The sequence below is a fragment of the Heterocephalus glaber genome, unplaced genomic scaffold (assembly GCF_053883595.1).
Source record: "Heterocephalus glaber isolate CG9 unplaced genomic scaffold, H.glaber_assembly_v1.0 deba00000768, whole genome shotgun sequence".
NCBI classification, from domain to species: domain Eukaryota; kingdom Metazoa; phylum Chordata; class Mammalia; order Rodentia; family Bathyergidae; genus Heterocephalus; species Heterocephalus glaber.
In genome coordinates this window covers 5,196,639-5,215,756 of record NW_028258162.1, presented here as the reverse complement: position 1 = coordinate 5,215,756, position 19,118 = coordinate 5,196,639, and the positions used below count along the sequence as shown (strand labels likewise).

Genomic DNA, 19,118 nt, shown 5'->3' with positions numbered 1-19,118 from the left:
GGATAAGTCCATAAGGGTTGGCCTGAAGTTTGAGTTGGCATTGGTGGTCCTAGAGGAATGATGGTGAGCCCATGGCACACGTGCTGCTGTCAGCATGCAAGCCAAGTATATGAGTTGTTTTTTCTAAACTAAAACCTCAGTATTCAGGTATAATTGCAGTGTTGACACTTTGCAATAAATAAGTAGGTTTGGGGTAGCTGCTTGGGCACTCTGTCTCTGAAAGATTCACCATCACTGTCCTAGAGCCCCAATCTATGGGGATCTGCTTAGCACCAGGAGTTGGTGGGGCAGGCCTGGACTTTGGGTCTGTTGGAACAGGCCTGGGCCCCAGGTCCACTAAAGTGCTGGGTTTGTAGGGATCAGACTGACATCTGCGATCATGAGTGTTTGCCTCATACCTGAAAGCATGGTGACTCCCATAGACCCTGGTGCTGTGGGGACTGAGCTGGATTCAGAATCCACAAGGCCTGGCCTAGAGGCCGGATACGGGGTTACTGGCCCGAAGGCTAGGACCATGAGGGTTGGCATAGGTCCTGGGGCCACGCGAGCCAGCCTGGAACCTGGGCCCTCAAGAGTGTTCCTGATGAGGGCAGCACAGCGCTGGGGTCTGCTGGAGCAAGCTAGGAGTGTGCGGCTGCATGGACTGGCCTGGAAGATGGGGCTGTGGGGTCCTGCCTGACACTTGGTTTTATTAGGATGGGCCTGTTACTGGGATCTGAGGTAAAATCCTGTTGATCACGTTCCTTTCCTTCCCTCAACCAGAGGATTTTTCTTTCTACTCTGTGCTGCTTGGGGTTGAAGGAGAGGTGGTATGAGTAATGTAAAACTGTCCCTCCTACCCTCTTCGATGTGTCTTTTCTTCTGATCAGTAAGAAGTCTTAATAGAAATAGTGCAGACCAGATATACTCATGTGCAGATAAAAACACAAATCCCAATAAAAACCAGGTTTGGTGAGGATTTGGGAAAAACAAGTACACTCATGATAATTGAACTGTAGATTGGTACAGTAGTTCTAGAGGATTTTATCAGTATGTGTCCAGAGAATACATTCTTTGCAGTTTCTCCTGAAGTTACAGGTGAGAGCAAAGATGGTTACAGAGGGAGACGAGGCAAATTGATAATGGCTTGTATCTAATAGCTCTGCAATCAGAAAAAAGCAGAAGGTGACATTCGGGTGAAGTTTGGAACATTGTTATGGGTTCTGTAGGATCAAGTAGCTTTAAACAAAAGCAGTCAGAAGCAGTGTCTTGCTTGTAGGGATAACATAAAAGTGTATACAGAAGCTTTTGTTTCATGATATGTACAGATCGGGCATGGAAAAAATTATTCAAGTGAATGCACAAGGTTACTCGTGGAAGATGGAATCCAGGGATATAGGCTCATTCTAGTCCACAACCAGACTGCCGGTGAGGTGACAGCAGTAAGACCAAGGAGCAGTAGAACAGGAGCCAGGATCAATACCATAGCTGGACAGACTAACTAGAATTCATTCTCAGCATTAGCTCTGATGAACTGTGCTTTCTAATGTGTGGAGTACAGGACCTCATTTGATTGGGTCTGGGTTTATACTATACTAAAAACTCGGGCCAGGGATTTAGCTCAGTGGTTCTGCCGCCTGCCTTGCAAGCACAAGGACCCGAGTTTGATCCCTGGTACAAAAAGAAAATCCAACAATAATAACCATATTTTTAAACCTTTCTTCAAAGCCATATTAAATATGTCAGCATTAGTTTTATCACCCACTGAAAGGGAAAGATTATTTATCTTTTGTCTTTTAATCCCAAATAATACTTTTATTTATTTTTGATTTTGGTGGTACTGGGGATTGAACTCAGGGCCTTCACACTGAGTTACATCTTCAGCCCTTTATTACTATTATGTATTTGTGTATTTTGTATTAAATTCCCGATCATTGTTTGTATCAAGAGTTTTCTAGACCAAATATGACAAATAGCAAGGATATTTATAATTCTCTGTACAGGGACACCTCCATTCTCACCAGAGTCTTTTGACCGAATTCTCCTTGATGCACCCTGCAGCGGAATGGGACAGAGACCAAACATGGCTTGTAGTTGGACTCTGAAGGAAGTGACGTCATACCAGCCACTGCAGCGAAAACTCTTTCCTGTGGTACGTCCGTGGTGACCTTCTGTGTGAAGGAGGTTGACCTTGGGTAATTTGATGTTTAGGCCACTTGGAGCAGTGTTCAGAGCAGCATTATTCGTAGCCAAAAAGTGGAAGCAACCCATGAGTCCATTAACAGATAAAGGGATAAATACATCCGTCTATGGAAGATTATTCAGCCTTTAAAAGGGCCGCAATATATAGCTCCACTGTGGATGAACTTTGAACCATTATGCTAAGTGAAATACACCAGACATAAAAGAAAGAATGTTGTATGATTCCACTTACATAAGGCCAGTAGAATGGCAAATTCGTAGAAAGCAGAGAAAGGTTGCTAGGGAGTGAGTGGTGGGGAATGGGAGAATCGGGAGTCAGTGGTGTGGTTACAGAGTTTCCATTTGAGCCAGTGAAAAAGTTCTGGAGATGCATAATGATAGTTGTACAGTGTGCTTAATGCCTTTTGAATTATATACTTTCAAATGGTTAAAATGGTGAGTTTTATGCTTTGTGTATTTTACTGCACACACAGGACTGAGAATGCCTAACTGTAAATACAGGAAGCTTTCCTTCATGTCAGCTCACCCCTTGTTTATTTACTTATTTACTTATTCTTTAGTACCAGGGATTAAACCTAGGGCCTTTGCCCTGAGCTACATCCCCAGCACTTCGTAAATTTGTAATTTTGAGAGGGGTCACGTTAAGTCACTAAGTTGCAGCAGCTGAATTTGAGTTTGCAGTTCTCCTGCCTCAGCATCCCAGAGTGATGGGATTACAAGTATGTGCAACCACACCCAGTAATTTTACCTCTGAAATACAGAGCAATGGTAGAATTTCTTCACTGAGATATTTAATGAATTTTGAACATTGTGCTCTGTCTTTTAAAAAAAGTGAATAGTTCACATAGTTATTATAAAGAATTGCTATATGGGCTGGGAAAATTTAGCTCAGTGGTTCTGCTGCCTGCCTTGCAAGCTCAAGGTCCCAAGTTTGAGACCTAGTACCAAAAAAAAAAAAAAGAATTGCTATAAAAGTGTTCTTTATTTGTAGAGTTCCTGAGTCATCTGAGCACATTAAAAGTGGGAAATCTGTTAGATGCAAATGCATTGATGAGATTAGGAATGACAGTATCCCGTGTAATTGTGGAAGGGCCATGAAAATTGGAACAATTAACTGATTTCCAGTGTGCGTCAGAAGAAACCTAGATAAAACACTTGATTTCTGTTAATCTTGCAAAAATGACTCTGGATTTTACCAAGTATAGACAGCCTTTGATCAAAGATGAATTCATTATTTCCTCTCAGCCTTCCAATCATAAATGCATAGACTAGAGCAACAGTTCCATCTCTGAAGCTGTCCTTGAGTATATTTCCACACATCCTTCCTTGCGTTCACAAAAGCAGCACTCCTTGGGGATTATTTAACTTTATTGGTAGCAGCCGGAGAATACATCCTTAGAGTTAAAGCAGCAAGCAGGAAACGAAATTTTACCTCCAGCTGCAAGCCACTTTGATTGGAGAGTAAAATTAAGATCCTACTTTAAGGGACTTGGTTTTTTGCTCGTTTTAGGTCATAGCAGAAAAGGAAATTTTGAAAGGTTTCTAGAAGTGGATTTATGATTTCAATGAAAAGGAACATCTGACCTGTGAGAAGGAACTTGAGTACAGTGGGTGAATAGAAATTGACTGGGATATGGACTTTATATCTTGATTTGAGCCATGGCTTCTTCACATCAGTGACTTTAGTTACATTGATTTCCACATCAGTGAAATGAGGATAAGAAGCCTAACCTAACGGGAACTTCATTGGAAATAGTAACCTTACCTCACGTTGGTTATAAGACTGACTGAGAAAATATTTAATTGAGTAGCTGGCACATAATAACAAAGTTTAAATTTCCCTAGTGAGTGAAGAAAATACAAATATGTACACTCAAATTTTAAAAAAGAAATCTGAGAATTTGAAAAGATGAACATGACGGAGACGAATTCGTTTTAGTTTGGCACCTTATGTCCTGATTCATTCGAGTGCCTACTGTGTGTAAGACTTTGTGCTATGATAGATGCCAACAGAGTAGTAAAAGAGCGAGCAAACGGTCCGTGCCCTTAGTTTCTGGGTTTGTATTTTAATTGGGGGTGTGGGGGAGTAAACAAATGAGTAAGTTGTTTAGACGATTACAAGGCGCCAATGCTGTGGACTTGCGGGAAAGCACAGGACAGAAGGAGTGACAGTCGTGCTGGGTTGGCATATTCGGGGTTTTATGCAGGGGGTCAGGAGGAGCATTGCTGTAAAGGTGCCATGCGAGCAGTGAAGACTGTGAAGGGGTAAGCAGTGCAGAGGATTCTGAGAGTTCCAGCCTGCCTCAAAGGCCCTGAGGTGGGGGTGCCTTGCCGCGGGTTCCAGGGACAGCCGGAGCCCAGTGGTTCTAAAGCAGAGTGAGCAAGACCAGGAGCTGTCGTAGAGGAAGTCAGAGCCTATTTAGGACTTTGGCTTTGACTCTGAGTTGTAATGGAGGGCGTCGGAAGGGTTTGGGGCTGAGATGTAATAAGTACAGAAGGTCCACTCTGGCTGTTGTATTGAGAATAAGTGATGGGAGAACAGGAAAGAACCAAGTAAACTAAATAGGAGACTATTTAAATACTCCAAGCAGCAAAGAGGGTTGGACCAAAATAATAGTGGAAGTAGTGAGAAGTGGTCAAATTTTGGATATTTTGAAGGTAGAACTTGTAGGATTTGCTGATGTGTGATGAATGTGAGAGAGGCATGAAGTAGAATCTGAGGTTTGGAGCCTGAACATCTTAGAGGGATGGAAAGACTGTAGTCGTTTTCAGAAAGAAGACAGGAGCTTATTTTGGGATGTGAAATATCAGGGAGGCAGCTGAATATGAGTATGGAATTCAGAAAGAAGGTCTGGCCTAGAAATTTAGATTTGTGAATTTTTGAAATGAGATTGGTCTCTGAACATGAAACTATTGTATTTGAGAATCTTGGTCCGTGTGAAGTACAAGAGCTCTAAGGCAGTGAAATGCAGCTAGTCCTGGATGCAAATGTTGTGCTCTTAATTACTTACTATGGAACATCAGATACTTCCAAGGCGTCAATACGTGACACTGTAAAGTCCCTTCACATACTTGGCCTTGGTATGCAGATCTGACGTAGCTCTCTCTAGGCAGTCCAGCTGCTGAAGCCAGGAGGCACGCTGGTTTATAGCACATGCACTGTCACCCTGGAAGAAAATGAAGAGCAGGTGGCCTGGGCCCTCAGCACATTTCCTTGCCTTCAGCTTCAACCCCAGGTAAGAGGAGCTTCAGTTTTCCTCTGTGCAGTCTGACAAATCACAGAAACCGAAGTGTGGCGGTGTATGCTGGGTGTTACATGACGAAATATGTGAAGTAAAACTTCTGCTGCAAATACTGTAGTAAACAAAAAATCGCTCCTTTTAGATCCGTCTTAGACTGACCCCGGGGAATTTGCATGACTCGATGACAGACTTTTTCACTCATATTTTGCCATTATGCTGAAATGGCTCAAAGCTTGGTGATTTCTGTTACCTGTTTATTTCTCTACTAGCTGTTGTTCATGAGACTTGGCACTTTGTTTTCAAAGGTGCCCCCCGACTGCTTCTAGTCCATTGTTTTTCTCCTATGGAAAAATATTGAGCATGTTTTCTCATGTCACATCAAAGCCCAAACATACTAACTGGAATATCAAAAGACCAAGCAAGAGAGGAAAAAAAAGTTCAGGGTTATTGCTTCTTTAGAATTTATTATATAAAAATCTAACATTTAAGAAGCTTTCCTATACTTAGCACTACTCTAATTTTGTTAGGAATTTTAAGACTATGATTCAGTTTTTAGCGTATAATACTTGAGATGAAGTTTGTATCTGTAATAATGCTCAGTGTTCGGTCATCGAATGTCTAACTTCAGTACCTTCCTGTGCAGAATTCCAGTGGGTAATTGGAATACATAAAAATCCAGAAGTGGTTTCTAGACTCAGAAGTGATAGATGAAAGGAGGACTTCAGAATTCACTTAGAATTTATACCTGAAAGAAGTATTCTCTCTTCACCCCATGGGTTAATAAACTGCCTTCTTAAGTATATGTCTGAAAACCTGTCTTTATTGATACACAAACGCGTGGCTGTGAATGGTGACTTAAATCAGGATTGTGGAACTTTTTTGTAGTGGTTTGCAGGTATCACTGAATTTGTTTGGATTCTGTATTCTTCTAAGCTAATTGATGCAGCCTTAATTTGTGCATCCCTTTCTGATATTTCTTCTCCAAGGGCACAAAAAACCAAGAGAAAAGCATTTCTGATGTCTAAAGAACTGTTTTCAGAAGTTTGATATGTGCTAAGCAAAGCTGACTTTTTTATCTGTTGCTTTATAATGTTCCATTTACTTCATTCCCACTGTATACCAGACAGGATATCATCATCTCTGTTTTTCAGAACTGAGCATTTTGTTTTATAGATTTTAAAAAATGAGTTTAGGTAAAGTTACTTGCTTAAGGTCACACAGCTAAAATTTGACAGCTGCAATTTCAAATCATGTGTTTCTGACTACAGAGTTCAGCCTTTTATAATGTCACCCAGTACCTCATAAGCATATAAGACATAGTTAAGTCTTCCTTTCATCGGGTGCTCTACTGCCTAAAAGCAGCGTGTACATTCCACAAGGGAAAAGCATTTACTCATTTTTTTGGGGGTACTTGGGATTGAACTCAGGACCTTGCGCTTTCGAGGCAGGCAGTGGAACCACTGAGCTAAATCCCAGGCCCACATTTACTCGTTTTTCTATTTTGGAAGATGTGATAGGTATAACCATTTGTTTCTTGTTTTGTTTTTTGAGACAAGGTCTCCCCATCCAGCGCAGGCTGGCGTAGCACTGACAGCACTCCTCCTGCTTCAGCCTCCCATGTGCTGGGATTACAGGCCTGTACCACTGCACCCAGCTTTGTCTGTCTTTTAATTTGTTAACTACACGGACATTCATCCATATTTGTTTTTCTTCCAATAGGAACCACAGATTGGAGGCGAAGGGATGATGGGAGCTGGTTTATCAGGTGAACAGCTGAGGCAGCTGCAGCGATTCGATCCGTCCACCACCCCATTACGGGACACTGACCTCGAGACTCTCAGAGATGCCAGAGCAGAAGATATGATCCGGCTGGCAAATAAGGATTGTATAGGGTTTTTTATTGCAAAATTTCTAAAATGGAAAAGCACATCAGAGAAGGATCCTCAGAAATGAAAGTTCCACAGCTTTGCATCTGTTTTGTGCCCCCCTCCCCCAAACAAAGTACTGTCAGGCCTGCTGAGTGCTGGCGTGGTTGCTAAGGAAACAGAAGGCTGCCAGCAGTTTCACCAGGGATCAGAGACATAGAGGAAGTGTATCTGAGAGGGGGTGGGGGGCTTATGAAATTATACTCTGGATTTTTCTTCCAGGATTCAGTAGAGTATAAAGAAAAAGAGCTACTTATGGATGCCTGTAACATTTTCATTTAGGGTCTTGTTTTAATTTATAAAGAATATTTTAATATTAAAAATTAGTATTTAATATGGTTACAAAAAATTATTTTCTGTTCCCAAGTTTCTAAGTAGTTATTTCCTTAAGAACTCAGGGCCTGGGAAGTATAATATTTACCATGGGGCAATAGCTGAGGTAAGTATTGTACTTGACTCTGTTTATATGTTAACCCTCTTTTACATGAAGTCTGGACTTCTTCTAAATGAAAGTCTTGAAACCAGAAAAAAAAAATTGGAAATTTCCTTTAATTGTACATAAAAACGTGAACATCTTCCACTTTTGGGTACTTTTTAGCCTATGTTGGAGTGCTATTCAGGTTACCAACAAGAAATGCTTGGGGAGAATGAGAAAACCAGCTTCCGACAGCTCGGGGCTCTCCTGGCACTCGCTGGGCTTTGTGGTGAAGAGTTTCACAGAGCACCAACCTCAGCCATGACGTCTATGTCTGTGATAGATCAAAACCCCACTTCGAATCAAATCTAAACTCAGACAAAACAAGAACATCACCCAGCTGCCAGAGTGACCAGACGTCCCTCTATGGTAGCCAGTGTGTCTGCTTTAAGAAAAATTAACTGTAGCCTTAGGCGTGTTCTTTCATTCTACCTGCTTTTTAGGTGAGATCTGTTAAAATATCCAGTACAGCTGTAGATTAAAGGCTGTAAACACATCAGACTGTTTTGCTGGTTTTCATTCAAGTCACCCAAGTTACTGGGCCCTGGATGTATGAAGTAGACAAATAGAATCAGTTTCCTAATAGTAATTTGACTTCTTCCTCATCGATTTTCCTTAGGAATTTCTCATAACTACTTACTGGTCTCTGTAATAATGCAAGGTCTTGTACATAAGATCTTTTGGAGAGCCTCTTGAAAGAAGCCTTTCTTGTCCACCAACCTCTGAGCTTTGCATGCCCCGAGTACCCATGTCTTCTGCTGTCAAGCCACTTACGACACTGTCGTTCTAGTTCGCCAGCCAGGCAGAGCCCCACCACCATGCTTTGAAAACATCCTGGACATAGAGACCTTTTTTGTTTTTAACAGCATGGAATTGCAAAATTTATTGCAAGCTTCATAAGATTCAGATGACTCCTGTCCATCCCTCATCCTGCCTGTATTCAGTAATGTCATTTGACTGAACAGAAGCAGTGTTTACCTGTGGCACTTCTGTTTCCAGAACTCAGCATACCTCAAGGTTTAAATGTATTACAAGAAACTATAAAGTATTTCCTCTCCTGTGCGAGGCTGGGATGAAAATAGTAGGAAAGCAGCCTGGCAGCAAATCTGTATTGTTGTACATTTTTGGTTAATAGCAGCAAACATGAAAATATAAGCAGTGCCAGCAAAACAAAGATATTTGCATATTTTAAACAAGGATAAAGAATTTTGTTCATTTTTTTTTTTTGACATACACAATTTTCAGTGGGTTTCATTTCCATTTGTCAAACAGAAGTGCCATAGTAAACATTGTTCCTCTTTGATTGAATGATAGTTACTGGACCTAGACAGAATGAGGGATATAAGCAGTCACTCATACCTGAATCTTTTGCAGCTTGAAATAGTTTTTCTGTCATCCAGAAAGCATCTATTGCCTGCTCAGAAACAGTGACAGAAAATTAAACAAATTGGAAAATAAAACAACCCAGTTATGGAACACAGAAATGTAAGAAAAAAATGCATTAAAGGGGAAAATCAGGAAAATGTGGGGGATTAATGTGTCTTTTGACATAGTTTTAATATAGATATTTGTATGAAAACAAATATTTAAATTCAACATTGAGTACATTTTACTTCAGAACCTTGTGTCACATTTTAAATAGCAAAGTGAAGTACAAATAATTAAAAATATACTTTGGCAAAAACTTAAAAAACTGACTCAGAACCCATCTTAGGCCACTTTTCTCTAACAGTATGCCTGTTTTAGTAACATCAAAGCATCCAAAACATCAAAATATCCAAAACTGTCAGTACATGACAGAACCGAAAGGAAAAGGAGTTAAATGTGTTATGAAAATGGACTTCATTTTATTTATGTATTTTTTTAAAGCTTATCCCCACCCTTTTTTTTTTTTTGGTACCAGGGATTGAACGCGGGACCTTGCACTTATGAGGTAGGCAGTGGCACCTCTGAGCTAAATCCCCAGCCCAAGATGGACTTCATTTTAAAATGAATAAAATTCCAAATAGTATGAATAAAAAATTGTTGCACATTATTAAGGTGGGGAAAAGATGACTAGCTCATTTATTTTGGTACCGGGGATCCAACTCAGGTCCTTGCACTTGCGCAGCAGGCAGTGAAACCACTGAGCTAAATCCCCGGCCCTACTACCTCATTTTTTAAAAACCTTTCACTTACCTTGAGCCTTTTTTTTTTTTTATTAGATACAATAGAAGATTTCTGAAGGGACAGCAGTTAGTGTCACCGGTCAAGGAGATCCGCCACCAGTGGTAAGTCTTGTGAACTCCGTCACATGCTTAACCCTAAGGACTGTTCCTAAGTTGACAATTAATACTACTAATAACAGTGCAGAAGCCAGCTCTTTATTTGTTTTATATGAGCGACTTTAAACCAGGTTTGTGAAACAGTTCAGTGTAGCTGACAGTGAATGTTTTAACAGGAATGCAGAGCAGACCATGTTAGAATGTGGCATTGTTCCCAAGTACAATGTAACTAAGACATCCTACATTTAGCAGCACCTCTTTGTAACATTAACTTCAATGAGCAACAGAGAAAGCATGGGAAGAACTGAAATGGGTATGGCAAACCGGTAAGTACATTTCTACAACTGAGTACATTCACATGAAGCCTTTGCTCTGTGAAAAGACTAATTTATATCACTCCTTAAATCCTTGGGATTGTTTCTTCCTTTATAGATTGACTATGTACTATTTACACATATGCCCACTATACAGTTTTCACATACCAGTATGAATGCTCTCTGTCAAATCCTTCAGTGTAGTTATTTGATGAATACTCTGGTTTGCACTAACATAAGAAACTAAGAATCAGGCACAAAATTAAAAAGATGAGCTCTTAGCACTATTCTTTCAAAGGGATTCATGATAGCCGCGAGAAGAGCATATACCCATTATATTTAGATGGGATGAAACAATATGTAGAAAAGGGTTGGATTGATGATCAACATCATATGATGAAAAGTTATCCAAAATATTTTATAAAAGAAATTTTAGTTGAAATACGCTTATGGTTTCCTGATAAGGTGAAATTTTTGTCAATAATTAAAGAGTTTTGGAGCTCCAGTGGTGCAATCGGTTAGCGCGCTGGTACTTATACAATAATTAAAGAGTTTTTATATTCTTACAGATAAGAGGGAAATTTTTCATATTAGCTGGTAAAACTATATATAACTCACTTTTAAAACTTCATTTTCTTGGGTGTAGGGAAATCATTAAATGCAAAACAGTTTTACTTATAAAAGCCCAAGAATATTTGGCAAGAACTTGGGAAAATTTGGGAAACCAAGACAAAAAATAATTATTATAACTATTATTTTGTTAAATACACAGATGAAAATTAGGCAATTACCGAGAGGCAGTTTCCCGGGACAAGCTCCAGATGGTAGGTGTTTGCACACCTAATACTGCCTCACCTATCCAGCCATAACTGGGCACTTCAGAAAGAGACAAAGGAGGTTTTAGCCTTAGCATGGTGACAACGAAAGCTTCCTACAGCCGTGTAATCGAGGCATGGAGACAGTGTCTTCTAGGTTCCCCTTCAGAGTTGATGTCTGATACAGGAAAATATTCTTAACATTTGATTCACTTCAAGTCACCCCATTTTGCCCTGATAACAACATCTGAAGAGCAGAAACTTTGGTTATAAGAAGCACTTCTGGGTTCTGACAGACAGGGAAGCTGGTGGACAGGGAGCTTGGTGATGGGGAGGAACAGTAGGTAAGTGGGAGATAAACCACAGGAACAATAGGCAAGGTTAGAAAATGAAGTGGGAGAAGTTATAAAAATTTATTTTCCTACGAAATAATTCCACAAGCTGTGTAAACGTTTCTTACTAAAACAAATACTTGAACACACAAAGATTGTACATTTCCAGTGAAACACTCACAGTACAAATTGCCTATGTTTTTACTCTCTGGGAGTAAAAACAAAGAGGCAGCAGATGAACGCTTTCCTAGTTACCTTTGGCAGCAAGCTTCCTCGCATTCCCTGACTGCTCAATGAATTATCCAAGCGGCACACAGCACAGTTACACACAAAGCCAGGTGGGTAAGTTTTGGATTTCAGTCTCTTCTTCATTAGTCTTCAGCTTTCCACTCACTCGCGCACACTCTTACAGACACACGCACACAGCGGGTTCCAGTGCAGTGACTATAACAGACACTCGCTACTAAGAACGTGTTTGTCACAATCAGTGTGAACTGTATGGAGTAGAACAATCTCTGGAATTTGGTTATATTTACCATAATTTATGGTTAAAATTATAAACTTACAAGGATGGTATACATTTAGAAATCAAACCTTTTCAAGTCAGGCAATCACACATATTTACAGTATGTACAGACTTTCTACTTGAGTGGAGATGTGTGTCTAGACAATATTATTACAAATTTCCTGAAGGTGGGCATCACTAGTCCCTGTAATTCATAAAGCAAATCTGCTGACTTGGCATTAAGACTAAAACAGTGTGGTCAAACATATATGTATATATATTATATATAATTATAATAAGGTGTTTGCAGAAATAACATTTACAAACTGTCTATACAGTACACAGTACTAGTACATAGAAAATAGATTCTAACTTTATGATCCCCTTTGTGTAAGGCAGGACTGAATCTGTCCCCAAATTTAGTCAGCCAGAGGCACAAGCGAGAAACAGTGGTCCATGAATGAATGAATATGCCCATCAGGTATCAGGGTATTAAACATCTGGAAAAACAGGAAACTCCACTTTTGACCTGTGCTGCTTCTGGCTTGCTGGGTACGTCCGTATTTCTTAAAATGCTAACATTGTCTGGATGGCAATAGGTTTTGTTCAGGTGGCAGCTACGCACAGCAGTTTCTGAAGAGTCTGGCGTACAACCAGAGGAGTGCAGCTGTACCAGGTCAACGTACAGCACTTACAAACGCAAATAATGTCTATTAATACTCTTATTTCATGCTATTGCTATTCAAGCAACAGCAATACAAAATATCCAAGACAGCTCACGTTTGCAGTGTAGACCCCAAAGATTTTGTTGGAGGGTGCTGTTCTACAAGACTCGGAGGGGAAGAAAACACAAAAAGGCAAAAGTCATTGGCGGATGTAAACGTCCCGGGCCCACTCCCCAGCCTCGTTCCGTTTCTTGGATGTGACGTCTCCATCCTTGTCACAGTAGCGGTCCTTGGATTTATGGCGACTCCGCTGCCTGGTGCACTCGCTGTGCTCCTGCTCCCCATCTGTGTCTCTTGCACGGTGCCGAGCCTCTCTGCGTCTGTGCTCGCCGCTGCCGTGGCTCTCATCTCTGTGGCTCTGATCCCGATGCGGGGCATAGTGGCCCACGTGTTCATGGGGATAATCTTCCTTTGGCTCCACGTAGGCAGAGTCCCGACTCTCCTGAGTTTCAGAGTCAAACGTCTCTTGCCTGGAGAGGCCTCGGCTCGCACCACTGCGGTGGTTGTGGTGTGGGGCTGAGGAGGAGGAACGGTGCTGGGATTTTTTGACAGGCTCCAGGCAAGGTTCCTCTTCAGGTTGGGAAGCTGACCGGGCAGGAGCAGAGCGCTCAGTCCTCTGATCACCTTGAGAACCCTGGTAACAAGAGGAGCATAGGTGGGCTTGAGCAAAGTCTGTGCACAAGGAACTGAGGGCACAGAGCAAAGACGTTCAAGGGGAGTCCTTGAAAGGATGTAAAATGCCGAAATGAAGCCCAGTCTAGCTCAGGTACTGAATTCCTTTGACAGGGTTTGTAGTGTATTGAACTTTAATTTTAAGTGCTGAAACAGTGCATATAGCTATCAACCTATTTTGGTATAAAGACTAAATGAGAGGGGATACTGTTCTTGTACATATTCTCTTGTGGTTCATAGGTCTGAGATTTTTCTGTACATGGGGTGTAAAGTGACCTACCTCTGCTTGAACACGTGAAAAAGATTAAAACCCACAAGTAAAATGAAATGGTTAAATGACACAACATGGGTCATCATTGTGCTAGGACCTTTACATTTACCAGCTTTGATCCAATAACCCAATAGATAAGGTAATCGGACAAAAGATGAGAATGAAGGACAACAGGTTGTAGTTATTGCTAAGTTGTCCTTGTCCCAGAGGCAAATGCGCCTGGGAATAATTTGCCTTAGGTTTCGTATGCAGTTACAGGTACAACCAGGCCTGGAATGCTGCCAGTCTGCTGTCTTAAGGAGCATGCAGTGAGTGAGTTTTAAAGTCTGTAGTGTGTTCTGTTTGTTGTGCTTAGAGGTACACAACACACAGGATGTGCGTCATACTTTGGATACCATTAAGATCCTGGAGCACGCATCAGGCTGCCTGCTGAGCTTGGATCCCAGGGGTGTCACCTGTAGCACCCCAGCTGCTTTGTGGAGACCTAGAAAGAACTACCCTTACCTGTGAATTAGAGGCTAGGCTCGGGCTGATGGGCAGAGTTGAAGTGGCTAACATACGGCTGAGGAGAGGGTTAGGAAGGTTGCTGCTGGGAGGATGGGTGGCCTTCCAGTAGGCCTCCAGATAGTCGGCCAGGTGCTCACAAGCGTCCTCAAGCTGGTTCTCATCCAAGATCACATCGAACAACTCCTGCAGAGGGAAAGATTGCAGATAGCACCCCTAATGCCAGCCCGGGACTGAGTTCCCGCCACCTTCTCCCTGATGTTATAAAAGGAGCTGCACGCCCCTGTGCTTGCCCGTGCTTATGGGTTCTGCTTTCTCCTTTTCTGTCAGTGGGCTTAGGCAGCTTTTAAGTGTGTGTCACCTCACATTGTTTGAGCACTGAATGCTTAAGCAAAAGGTGTCAAAATAGTCACTGAGGGCTGGGTAGTGCAAAAAAGTTGTATATCATTGCGGAAAGAAGGCATTGATAATGTGGTAAAAAAAACAAAAAGCTGTACAGTACAAAGCAGAAGCCTGTCCTTGGCATAATTCAGAAGTTAATGAGGCACAATTAGGACATGAAACTGGGCACAAACAGCTGAAACTACTGACAATTTGACATGATCTAAACTTTACAGTAGTTCATTAGGAAACAAAAACAATGCCACACTTCTTAAGATTTTAAAAAGAGCTTATGATAGATTTTAACATACTTCAAAGCAATCAGATGGGTAGAATCAACTTTCATAGCCTCTGGAATGGCTATGAAGTAGAAATGTATTCACAAGTAAGAGTCTGAGTGACTTGTTCAGAATTTTGTTTTTACATGGCCTCAAGTCAGTTCTTAGACAGTTATGAAGGACAGGCAACTTACTCCCTCAGAAGTGAATAATGTCAGCCCCACAGAGGTCCATCTTGTAAAGCAAATTTGTGAAACTCCACCCTTCTATTAGGTGTTAGGGTGAGGACAGCACCACTGCATGTGTTCTGTAGGCATCTGTTGAGGCCCACTAATGTGCTCAGAACACAGGACCTCAGAAGCAGGCAAGACAATGTACTTGTTGGGAACAAACGCTCCTTTAAGTGATGAGGATTCTCTCCCTCAGGCATGTGAAGTGTTTTGTGATTTTCAAAATAAAATACCAGGTCTGATCTCTTCAGCTGGATTCTACCATCTGTGGAGATAACTTACTGGAGGACACTGAGCCAGTTTATCAGCTGCTACCATCTGGACGTTGAGATGTTTAGCTTGCGATTTCCCTCGAGATTTTATTAACCTTTGTAAAACCTGTAAAAGACATGAGTTTTTAACAGAGCAATGTCTGTATTCGGGGAAAGTACAAGGTAGGTTACTGACTCTTGTATCTGGGGGCCTTTTTATATATAGTACAAGTAATTTATAGTAGATTGAGCTATATAATACAAAGTATAAGTTTCTTTGTTTTGTGTTTTTTGTTACTAGGGATTGAACTCAGGACCTTGTGGTTACAAGGCAGGCACAGTGCTACTGAGCTAAACCCCCAGCCTACAAAAGTGTAAATTTATTTACAAAATTAGCATGCTAACATAAATCTGAGTTTCAGGCTTTAAGCATTTCCATACAACTTTAACACTTCTCAAACTTGTCTTATGCCTTCTTTAGGTTTAAAAAAATAGACACCCCCCCCAAGACTTTTGTTTGTGTAAAATTTCTCATATTTACCTTATTAATATTATAAAAAGCCATTTAAAAGTTAATCTGTTAAAATACTTTCTATAAACACAGCTATACCTTTTTATAAAGCTAATATGTGGTTTAATAGACAACAACTTGAAGTCTCCTATATGCTTCACAGGGTACTGTTTTGGGTGACATATACAAAGAAAATCCAACCTGCTATAGATGTGTAATTGGAAAAGGAGGATATTAAGATATGGATATTCTTCTTTGATACTAAAGCTCAGGTGTTACTTCCTTAAAGAGTAGTTGCCATGTGGAATCTGAACAGTGCACTTTTCTTCCACTGGTCTATTTTAAACTAAAATGGATTTTTTACCATGCATGACTCATATCATCATTCAGAAAGTAATGGTTCACCAAGTTCTTCAGATCTTCCAAATGTTGACATATTTCATTGTATATATTAAAATGGTATCATTGGCAGGAAATTCTTCTAGCTGTTGTTCTTGAAGTGACCAGTTCATTTTGTTCATGAAGATTGCTGCCAGATACTCAAGTTATTTGTTCTTTGCAATTAAAAAAGTGGCTAATTTAGTACAAATAATCCTACTGTGTACTTTTTATTACCTAGAGTATGAAAAAGGCTTGTATTTAAGAGATAAAAAATTTAAAAATTCATCCATTTTACTACTTCATTGGGACTGGTCCTTAAATTTGACTGGCTCTTTTACCATGCATGATTCCTGTCATTCACTGATCATATTTGGAAAGTAATGGTTTACTTGAGTCCTTCAGCTCTGTCAAAGTGAAACTAGCTCTCCTTTTAAAATGTGCTTTTAACTATAAGAGCATGATGTTGACAAATATCACAACTTCTAGCTCTCATTGGTACCACTGTCTTGATTCATGTGTAGATTCTAGCGGTTTTACCCAACATTGCTTTTGCACCTTACACGCAAAAGTCAACGTGGTGAAAAAGGGAGTAATATCTTAGTATTATCAATGAAATAATCTTTACCTCCTGGACCCTCTCAAAGGGATCCATCAGCTGCACTATAAGAATGTGCTAAGCCATGAAATTAACTATGCCTTATATCAGTCTTAAAAAATGCGACAGATCTCTGCTAGATAAAATGCCTCTTTCCTGCCACAAAGCTCTCCCACTTATAGTCCTTCCTTCCCACCGAGAAATTCAAACTTGCCAATGGAATTAAACCTCACCTCTGGCTGCAGCCAAACATCCACCTCCACTATGTGTTGGTTGTGTGTCCGTCCATCTGTCCCCCACCACCACCACTTATGCCACTTGCCCATAGAAGAGGTCACCTAGCCAGCCCCTGGCTCCTGCTCTCGCCATTGCCTTAGCCTAGTCTCGGGTGCTCTTGGCTCATTCTCATCCTCTCATTTCTGGTGCCGAAAGCTCGGGATTGGCCTCCTGACTGTCCTCCTCGGACCCTGCCAAGCCAACACCCAACCAGGGGCCTTCACCCTTGCCATTGCGGACACTCACATCCACACTGGCCCTCAATTCTTGGGTGAGTACTGAGACTAGTGTCTCTTATCCTCTGCTCCTCAGTGTTCCCACTCAAAAAATCTTAGCCCATGGCCAGGACTGCTGCCCCTGGGGGAAGCTGGCTCAGATCCTCTCACTAGTTCTCTCCAGAGATCATCAAAGGGGACAAGGATGCTCCTCCCTCTTGCCCTTTTCAGGAGCTTTTCTAATACTCACATATCTGGCCTCCCTTCATTATGGGAACTGCTCAATCCAAACCCCCACGATCAACCCCCCTGGGATCCCTGTTGGCTAACTTAAAAACTCTCGGGCTCACTGACAACATCAAGCCTAAACGGCTGCTTTCTTATTGCCACCAAGTGTGGTCTCTATATAGATTAGATAATGGCTCTGAATGGCTAGAAACTGGAACATTTGACCTGAATGTTCTTTGGGATCTTGGAAATGGGCTGAAGCCGCCTATGTGCAGGCTTTCATCTGCCTCCGCACCTGCCCTTCTCTTTGTCAGTTCTGTTCCACCCCCCACTCCCGACCTCAGCCCACAAGTCTTCTGTTAACTTTGAAGAGATTAGGGAAATAACTCAGACCCATGAAGAAAACCCAGTGCAATTTCTGTTGTGCCTCACTTAGACCCTTCAGAAATACACCAAAATTGATCCTGCCTCCCAGGCTGGCATGATTGTCATTAATACTCTAGGGAAAAAACAAAAAAGATTGAGGAGGGTCCCCAGGCAAGCCAACACTATCTCCTCAATATAGCTTTTAAGGTATATAATGGCCAAGAAGAACAGGAAAAGGCTGAGATAAGGCTAAATAAATACCAGATGTTTACAAGGGCCCTGCATGGCTCAAATAGCTCACAGCAGGGCCCCAAGACTAAAGGGGCTATAAACAAAACACATGGTGGGGTGCTGCCTAGTCCCTGTTTTAAATCCAATCAAACTGGCCACTGGGCTAAGAAAGTGCCCCAATCCTAGGCTGGGCTTGCATGCAGGAAGGTCATAGGAAGATTGATTGTCTCATTCTCCAGAGAGGGAGGGGGACACCTCTTCCCTCACCTCTTCAACAAGGGGCCATCCTGCCGGCTCACCAATAGCCTACTCTGCCAAAGCTCCTAAGATTGGCTGCTGAGGATTGACAGTGCCCAGGGATGCTGGCCCCCACGAAGATCACCTATCAAGAGCCCAGGGTAACGATCCACATCTCAGGTAAGTCTATCTTGTTCCTGCTGGATGTGGGGGCCTTTTCAGGTCAGACCTTCCCCTCACCCACCCTCATAGTGGGTGTTGACAGGGTGCCCACCAGGCCCCTTATGACCAATGGGCCCTCTGGCCTGCTCCCTTTACACTATCTCCTTTACCCATGCCTTCCTAGTTCTCCCAGCATGCCCTAGGCCTCTTCTTGGATGGGACATTTTGAGTAAATTTAAGGCTGCTATCACTCTCTACCCAGCTTCTTCTACACCAAATACCTTGCTCTTATTACAAGCCATGCCAGACTCTTTTACCCCTCCTTCCCTTACCTCTTTCCTTGGTTGACCCCAAAGTCTGGGACCTCACTCAACCCTCACTCACTGCCCATCATACTCCAATCCAAATCCCAAGACTCCAAGACCCCTCCCTTTCCCCTAGTGTTTCCCAGTACTACAGTTGCAGGGACTTAAGCCCCTCATCCAAGACGACCTCCGAAAGGGCCTGCTCCATCCCATGCATTCCCCCATCCTTCAGTAGTCAAACCCAAT

The 19,118-nt window shown here is 41.8% G+C and overlaps 2 protein-coding genes across 21 annotated transcripts in view; one reads left to right on the top strand and one right to left on the bottom strand.

Annotated features, from left to right (window-relative positions):
- The window catches only part of Nsun6 (NOP2/Sun RNA methyltransferase 6), a 110,307-nt gene that overhangs the window by 57,395 nt on the left and 33,794 nt on the right, over positions 1-19,118 (top strand). For 8 of the 12 annotated variants that reach the window (XM_021240392.2, XM_087207098.1, XM_021240393.2 and 5 more), the window contains 3 exons: positions 1,983-2,131; positions 5,292-5,417; positions 7,143-8,320. In XM_021240392.2, the coding sequence (XP_021096051.2) occupies positions 1,983-2,131; positions 5,292-5,417; positions 7,143-7,376 (509 nt within the window). In that variant the 3' untranslated portion in view covers positions 7,377-8,320. Of the gene's footprint in view, positions 1-1,982; positions 2,132-5,270; positions 5,418-7,142; positions 8,321-10,027; positions 15,751-19,118 lie in introns of those variants that run through there. The other 4 variants (XR_015449608.1, XM_021240390.2, XM_021240388.2 and 1 more) reach the window with 4 other exon arrangements.
- Positions 12,070-19,118, bottom strand: part of Cacnb2 (calcium voltage-gated channel auxiliary subunit beta 2) — a 356,213-nt gene continuing 349,164 nt past the window's right edge. For all 9 annotated transcript variants that reach the window (XM_004859950.4, XM_087207093.1, XM_087207094.1 and 6 more), the window contains 3 exons: positions 15,397-15,492; positions 14,226-14,411; positions 12,070-13,412 (listed from right to left, as the gene is read on the bottom strand). In XM_004859950.4, coding sequence (XP_004860007.2) covers positions 12,918-13,412; positions 14,226-14,411; positions 15,397-15,492 — 777 coding nt within the window. In that variant the 3' untranslated portion in view covers positions 12,070-12,917. The remainder of the gene's footprint in view (positions 13,413-14,225; positions 14,412-15,396; positions 15,493-19,118) is intronic.